The sequence below is a fragment of the Aquarana catesbeiana genome, linkage group LG02, assembly GCF_042186555.1.
Source record: "Aquarana catesbeiana isolate 2022-GZ linkage group LG02, ASM4218655v1, whole genome shotgun sequence".
Lineage (NCBI taxonomy): Eukaryota > Metazoa > Chordata > Amphibia > Anura > Ranidae > Aquarana > Aquarana catesbeiana.
The window spans coordinates 313547595-313556074 of record NC_133325.1 but is presented as its reverse complement, the minus strand read 5'-3'; the positions used below and the strand labels follow the sequence as shown (position 1 = coordinate 313556074).

The 8480-nt window shown below is 41.3% G+C and overlaps 1 protein-coding gene across 1 annotated transcript; it reads left to right on the top strand.

Moving 5' to 3' along the window:
• Positions 1 to 5514: 5514 nt before the first annotated feature.
• LOC141129892 (transcription factor 15-like) lies at positions 5515 to 8141 on the top strand. The gene is made up of 2 exons (XM_073617931.1): positions 5515 to 6267; positions 7280 to 8141. Exons 1-2 carry the CDS (start codon positions 5719 to 5721, stop codon positions 7310 to 7312), a joined length of 582 nt encoding a protein of 193 aa, XP_073474032.1. The 5' UTR covers positions 5515 to 5718; the 3' UTR covers positions 7313 to 8141.
• The last annotated feature ends 339 nt before the right edge of the window (positions 8142 to 8480 follow it).

Sequence of the window (8480 nt, the reverse complement as noted above, 5' to 3'; positions counted from 1 at the left end):
CCACCCCCCTTAATTGATAGGCTGAAGGAACCAGAGGAAAAAAAAAAAAAAAAGAAAAAAAGAAAAAGCTATTTAAAAAGTGACAGAAAAAGGCAAATAAAAAACTAAAAGGAAAAGCCCCAAAAATGCACCCCAGCAAACCCAGCAATCAACAAGCAAGACTTATTCACTCTATAACTCTAGTTTTTAACTCCCACTTATACCAAGTTCCACTTACACAAAGTTCCACAGCCAAAGACTGAGCACGCTCAGACTAAGTTCTACACCCAGTTAAATAGGCACCTGTGAGCAACTAACCACCCCCCTTAATTGATAGGCTGAAGGAACCAGAGGAAAAAAAAAAAAAAGAAAAAAAAAAGAAAAAAAAGCTATTTAAAAAGTGACAGAAAAAGGCAAATGAAAAACTAAAAGGAAAAGCCCCAAAAATGCACCCCAGCAAACCCAGCAATCAACAAGCAAGACTTATTCACTCTATAACTCTAGTTTTTAACTCCCACTTATACCAAGTTCCACTTACACAAAGTTCCACAGCCAAAGACTGAGCCAACGTGAGTGAGGAAAAGACGATAAACATCTCTAATGCCGCATACAGACGATCGGAATTTCCGACAACAAATGTTTGATGTGAGCTTGTTGTCTGAAATTTTGACCGTGTGTAGGCTCCATCAGACATTTTTTGTCAGAATTTCCAAACAACAAAATTTGAGAGCTGGTTCTCAAATTTTCCGACAACAAAATGCGTTGTCGTAAATTCCGAGCGTGTGTAGACAATTCCGACGCACAAAATTCCACGCATGCTCTAAATCAAGTACGAGACGGAAGCGCTCAGTCTGGTAAAACTAGCGTTCGTAATGGAGGTAGCACATTCGTCACGCTGCAAAGTTTTTAATCTTTTAATTCAGCGCATTCTCTTCTTCTTTATAATGCTAGAATAATGAAGTTGTTTTGCTGCTGATATTCACACAGAGTTCTGACAAACTGATTTCTTTATTATTTCTCGTGATCTCATAAATGATCTTTTTTTTTTTTTTTTTTTTGCCAGATGTGGATGTGTTTCCCATCAATTGCCTCTCCGCAGTGGGAAAGTCCCACCGCTGGGCAAATTGGGAAGCCACAGTCTGCCATTCCTGTGGCGCTGAAGGAAACTGTGGAGTCAAACAAGAAAAAAATAAATTAGTACTTTTGCACATAACATTGCAAGCAGATTAGACACAAAAATTCTTGGCCAACATAAGTATAAAACATTTATTTTAAGGAGTATTTAGAGACAAAAATATAAGGTCCACTTATCAGATTCCTCACCCCCTCTGATGGCCCATTTAAAAATTTTAGAGGGGGTTCCAAATGAGTTTGGGCCCCCCAAAAAAGCCTCTTGTACTCTGCCTGAATTTAAGGACAACAATAACATTTGGACACATTTTAGGGTGTGTGTAGGTAAAACACTACTATGGAGCTGACAAAATACATTGTTAAGTGACTAGGCTAGGTGTGTATTGGCCCAGGATAGCATGCTGGGGAGGTTAGTGATGGCAAATATGCATGAAGGACAAAAAAGGAGCATTAAAAAATTCAAGCATGCATGAGGATAAAGGGGACATTCACAGCATAGTAAAATCATTGTAATTATGGAATGATGAGATAAATGCAATACATTAGCAAACATTAAATACATAGAATGTGATGTTAAAGGAGAAAACTTACCCTAATATAGTCCTTCGGCAGGACCTGAATGATGGCAGAACAGGTCTCTGGAATAATGATCCCCAGATCCTGGGGGGAGATGCCTGTCGAGAACTTGATGTCCTGCAGACTTCTCCCCGTCGCCAAGTACCGCAAGGTGGTGATTAGCCCCTGCTCAGGAGTGACAGCTTGCCGCATGCAGGCGTCCTGCTTGGTAATATAAGGGGACAGCAAAGCCAACAAATGGTGAAAAACGGGGTCCGTCATCCGGAGATAATTCCTGAAATCATCAGGATTATTCTCACGGATCTCCCGTAACAAAGGCATGTGTGAGAATTGGTCACGCTGGAGCAACCAATTCTTTGTCCGTGAACTCCTCCCCGCCCTGTTCATGGACTGGACTTGGGTCAAAGTAAGAACCCCAACACCAAGCCCCGGCATAGCACGAACTCTATGATGAGTATGTAACCGCAACATGGCTTCAAAACGGTCGGCTGGTCAGAACAAACTAACACAACACACTGAAAATCAGAAAGAACCTGAGAAGAACGAGCTGAAAATCAGAAACGAGCGGACAAGAATGCATTGAACGTCAAATACGTACTAGAAATAGTACGCACTGAAAACCAGATGCGAACTGACTACACGCACTGAAAACCAGATAGGAACCCACAAGCACAAACGATTGGAAAAACACGAGGCTGAAAAGCGCGAATCGTTTCTCACCAAACTTCTACTAACACGAGATTAGCAGAAGGAACCCAAATGGTGGCGCACTGGCTATTGAACTTCCATGTTCTAGTGCCGTTGTACGTCAGCGCGTTCTAGACGATTGGAATTTCCAAAAACATTTGTGCAACGGTGTGTATGCAAGACAAGTTTCAGCCAACATTCGTCGGAAATAAATGCACGGTTTGGTTGTCGGAAATTCCGATCATCTGTACGCGGCATTATTGTTTACACTGTGATCAGCCGTGATTGGACACGGCTGATCATGTGGTAAAGACCCTCCGTCAGAAGCTCGTTACCGAGATCGGTGTAGTGGTGTGTCAGACTGACACGTCGCACCACCGATCGCCGCGGGTGCGCGCCGGCAGTTATCCTGCTGGACATCATATGACGCCCAGTCAGGACAACTGAACCACCGCCCGGTCATCATTTTGCTATAGGCTGGGCGGGAAGTGGTTAAAAACACTTTAATAAAAAACATAAAAAAGTAACAACTTTTTTCAGTGCACTGGCTCTGGTGCACTCAGACAGCATGCATAGCACATTCAGGGTGAGCAGCCCCCTTTCTCCCATTAGTTCATTCTTCACATTTCTATTGCTCCATCAGTTCATTCTTCACAGTTATTATCTTTTGTTCCACCAGTCCCTCCCTATTAGATTGTAAGTTCCCAGGAGCAGGGCCCTCCTAACCCTTTTGTATTGAATTGTATTATTGCTGTATTGCCTATTTGTATTTGCTGTATTTGTCTATTTTTGTACGGTGCCTTTAAATTTCCTTTTTATGAATGGAATCTGTTGGTTTCAAATTTTCTACTTTATACTAGTAGTCTGCCTTTTTAATTACTGAAGAAAGCCATTTTGAAAAATTTTAGGCTCGTGTTCCACTTTAGTGTTATATGACAATAAACATTCAATCTAAATCACAGACCTGTGCCCTGTGAACAATGTCATGCTACTTACTACTAAAAGGGCAAAATCTGCAGGTATTTATTCCAATGTGACACCTTACGTTTACCCCCAAGATATGGTAGTTTGTACTGTACCTACTAGTATAAAGTAGTTCACAGTGACAGTGCTAGACTATTTTGTGCCCTAGGCAAGACCAGTTACTTGAGAGGGATTGGGGATATGAGAGAGGGGGGAGGATGAGAGGGGGGATGAGAGAGGGGGACCCTAGCAGTGTCTGCAGTCCCTTCTGTGCACCCCTTGTCCCAGTCTGTGGCCAGCAGCAGGCCATTCTTCTGGCTGATGAGAATGGGGGTGCTCTGTTCTATGCCATTAGACCACGGACTGCCCCGGGTAGCAGTCCCTGGCTGCATGCATACTTTGCCAGTCCTGGGGGGGCCTGATCCGCTCGTCCTTCGGTCGCTGACGGAACTGGAAGTGGATACCGGAGAGGAGGTTTTAAATAATCCAGCCTCTGGGTGGCGCTGCCACGTTGGGGTTGCTGAGCCTGTTTCTCCTCACCTCTCTGGTGGTCAGGGAGCTCTCCTCCCTCCCGGGCACTCGCATCTCACTGCTCCCGCCGTGCCTGCTATGCTGCCACCAGTCCAGGCCTGCACAGTGTGAGTGACACACAGTCAACAGCACAAATCCTGGCGGAGAAGGCCGGCCGCGGCTACCGCTGGGCAGGCGAACCACATGAGTGATCCATGATCCATCCGAGCTGGCTTGCACCCTCCCTAGGCTAGGCAGCAGCGCACCCTAGGCGGCTGCCTAGTTCGTCTAGTGGGAGCACCAGCCCTGTTCACAGAACAAGTAGAGAAAATTCTCAGCCACCGCACATCATACAAGCCCAGGGTGTGATTTTTCTCTACTTGTTCTGTGGATTACATGAAGTCAGGGTGGACTAATAGCCTGACCTGCACCCTTAGTGAAACACACCAAATGGGGGACATAGATGCCAGAGCTTTAAATAGTTGTTGGCCTGGTAATGTCAACAATTTGGAAGTTTGGTTCAGACACCCCAAGGGAGACAATGTTTGCCATGTTTTCATCAAGAGGCTTGTCAGCCAATAGTTTTGAGACCACACTACAGATAGAAGAAAGAGGACTCAGAAAGAAAACATAAAATATGTTACTTTACCAGATTAATCAATTTCTGCATGTTTAAGTACTCTTCCCTCCATATAAAAGTTTATATGACTGACCTGGAGACATTTCCTATTAAATAAGTCCAATGTGGCCAGGGTAAACAATAGTCATTACTGCTACTAACCACTGATGCTGGGGCATTTAATATTCCCACTAATGCTGGAGCATCTTTTACTCTCACTGATGCATAGCTATTTATTACTGCCAATATTTACTTGCAAGTGATCTTTAGTGGGTCCTGAAATGATAGGTATCATAGGTCTACCTGTCTTCCTAAGGATAATTTTAACTCCTACTGGCCACTGTCCAGTCCTCAAACAGTCTGTCAAGCAGTAAACTGGTCCTTTGTTTAAAACATTTGAGGAGCCCCCCTGCTATAATGTATACTATAGCTACTTATATAGATACTTATGAATTTCTTTTTTTGTTACCCTGGGATTAGGGTCATATAACGTTTCCAGTGTATCTTTAGAAATATCCCCTGGTGAAGTCCCACTGTCCAAATGCTGCAGCTTAAATTATGTATCACATTGTCTTACTACTAAACAAACTGATATTGGATATGCAAGCTCTGTAACAAATTCAAAAACGCAAATTCAGTATACAATATAAAGAGATTCAAAACTGTCAGTATTTGGTGTGGGGTTATTGTCTTTATATTTAGAATTATAGTACATATGTACATATAGTACATTATAATCAAGAACCATAAAAAACAAAAAACAAAAACAGAAAATTGGTTAATTTATTATACCTTTGAAGTACATGCAAAAATTTGTGTAAACCATGTAAAGTTGCATTGAGTACAGTATTTTATGTAGTGATACAGATATGCGCGGTACAAAGTTAAAATGTTAGAAAGGTAAACCAAAAGGCAGGTCAATATGATGCCACACACCTTACTTAGATTTATTAAGAAAACTTTGTCATGCTGGGTAACATACTGTCTGTCCCCTCTCATTCTTTTGATGCTAGGCTTCTGTCTTTAGCTGTTACCCGCAACATGACAACATGAACAGGTGCACTGCTTAGGATGGTGCCATTACCCCAAGCTCCATAACTCTCAACCAACCCCACCTTTCTTGCCTTACGGAGCAACCACATGCTCAGTCTAAATGGAGCAACCATTCAAAAAATGACTTGCTGAGGTGTCAGTGGATCAAGTGGAGTTGCTCGCTACTAACAGGTGCTGTTTGCCTGCTGTGCATAAAAGTGATGGGAGCCCGGGGGATGGTGCTGCTTATGAGGAGAGAGTCACAGGCTACAGGAGTGGACTGCAGGACCATGAAGTGTGTGGGTGGTGGCATTGGGCAACCTACTGACTGCAGTAGTGGCCTACTCTCTGATGCTGAAGATCTCGAGAGCACAAGCGACAGCTCAGATAAATCTCTAGGTGGAGGGGACGATGGAGGCTACAGCTGTTCAAATGGGGACAACAGGGGTAAAAGGAAGAGGAAGGGCAGACTGTCTGGAGTAAGCAAGCAGAGACAAGCTGCCAATGCCCGGGAGAGAGACAGAACACACAGTGTGAATACAGCCTTCACTGCCCTCAGGACACTAATCCCCACAGAGCCTGCAGACCGCAAACTGTCCAAAATAGAAACCCTGAGGCTGGCTTCCAGCTACATTTCACATCTAGCTAACATCCTGCTGATAGGAGAGGACTGCATGGATGAACAGCCATGTCTCCAGTACAGAGCCTCTGTGGCCAGCTCAGCACCCAGACCTATCTGTACTTTCTGCCTCAGCAATCAAAGGAAGATAGTAAGTACTATATACTATTATGTGACTCATGCTGCATGGTGCAAGCCATTGACAGGCCAAACAGTCAATAGTCATTGCTGTGACAGTATCATTGCAATAACAGTCAGTCATTACAGATAATTATATTATACTGTAATAGTACAGAAGCTACAATGATAAAAATCTTCACATTTAATATTTTACTATTTATTGGAGATATACTAAACAGGTGCACACGGAATCTGGTGCAGCTGTGCATAGTAACCAAGCAGCTTCCAACTTAAGCTTGTTTAATTAAGCTTTGCCGATAAAACCTGAAAGCTGATTGGTTTCTATGCAGACCTGCCCCAGATTCTGTGTGCACCAGTTTTAGTAAATCTCCCCCCACAGTCTGCTAATGCTAGAAGTTATGTAGTGACCCTGTTTACCATCGCAAAAAGCTTTTCTCTATTTTGTATGTATATTAATAAAAAATGTGAACATAAAAATCAATTTTTTTGGTGACCTTGAACTGTGTATTGTATACAGTGTTACATATTTTATTCATTTTACAAGGCCATGGGTCTTAAATATCCTCATCCATAATATCCTCATCCGCACTTTGACAAGAATTATGTACTCACAGTGATTAGTGGATGAGGACCTTTCAGCTGTACTATATTTTAATGTCATGTTAAACTGAAATTTACCTGCAGTTAAACAGATTGCTTACCATAATTGGTTTGAGGATTCTTGCTTAAAATGCAGTGATCTATCTCTATCTATCTATCTATCTATCTATCTATCTATCTATCTATCTATCTATCTATCTATCTATCTATCTATCTATCTATCTATCTATCTATCTATCTATCAATTTCTTTATCTAGGCTGAAATCATATGTGGATTATCAATGCATGGTATAGGAAGAGAGATTAAAGGTTACAGGGTTGAAACATTATCTGGCTTCTTTGCTTTGTTGTAGTTGTAGATGTTTTGCTCACCGTGACCTTATGAAGCATGCCTTCTAATATCTCTGTGTTTTCTCTGCAGCACAGAGAAGGGGAGAAGCACTTGTCTATTTAAGGTGCATGTGGACATTCACTCAGATGAGCAGCTTGCACAATACTTGCACTGAATATAGACCTGTTCTAAATATACCCACTTGACACTCTTTTGTTTACATTGAACTTATGCAACGCAGCTTATGAACACTACTTCTAAACGTCAAAACCCCATCATAGTGTGCACTTTATTTTACACTGGAACAACTTTATTTAGGATGCTTTGTGGCTGAAATCTAACTCAAAATGGAAAGCTGCACCTGGTGTTGTTGCTATTTTTTGCACAAGAAATGTTAAACCCAAGCCTGATACCAACGGTGGTTAAACCAACGACACATGATGAAACTCGATCCTGGACACGCAATGCTTCCATCAGAGCGTGTTGTCATAACACACTTTCACCTGTGCTTCTCAACACCAGCCTCCTTTCTAGTTATTATCTTCAGACTTATGTACGATGACATGTAGTACAGGCCAAATAAGGATGCCAGTTGTTGTTGTTGGGACATCATTTGTATTTTCTACTGAAGCACAGCTGAATTGGCATCACACCCTTGTTCAGCTACATCACTTCTTTTACTCAAGTGAACCTGGGCAAGATTATTTCATTTATAAAAACAATCAGCTCTTTAAATCACTTAGGCCTAATTTATTTGATACAAATGCAAGTGCTAAGATCAGGAACAGGCAAATATTATATTGGTAGAATTTGTGAGTTTGATGTCTCGGTACTATTGAAGATAAACCCATAGATTTTGATTTACTAAAGGCAAGTAGACTGTTCACTTTGCAAGGACGTTTGCCCTTAGCTTAGTAAATGAGGGGTGAAGCTCATTTCTATCTTCCAATCATGCGTAAATATATATATATATATATATATATATATATATATATATATATATATATATAATTTATTTATTTTTTCTTGCACATGATTGGGTATTTAATTTTCACCACATTTACTAACCTACGGGTAAATTCCATTGCAAACTGAAAATTCTTTTGCAAAATGAGCAGTCCATTTGCTTTCAATAAATCCACCCCATAGAATCTTAGAAATCATAGTTATTAAATTACAAGGAAAAACTTGTTTTTCACAATCTAAAGTTTTTGTAAAGTACTAAAAATAGTTTCATGTATGTCAAACATTTTTATACAAGACATTACTTTATTTAAAATTCCTTAATTTT

Excerpts from the sequence above, each read along its gene's own strand:
- LOC141129892 (XM_073617931.1), top strand. The coding sequence starts at position 5,719 with ATGGGAGCCCGGGGGATGGTGCTGCTTATGAGGAGAGAGTCACAGGCT. Across the intron at positions 6,268-7,279 it reads TCAGCAATCAAAGGAAGATA|CACAGAGAAGGGGAGAAGCA; the intron begins GTAAGTACTATA and ends TTTTCTCTGCAG.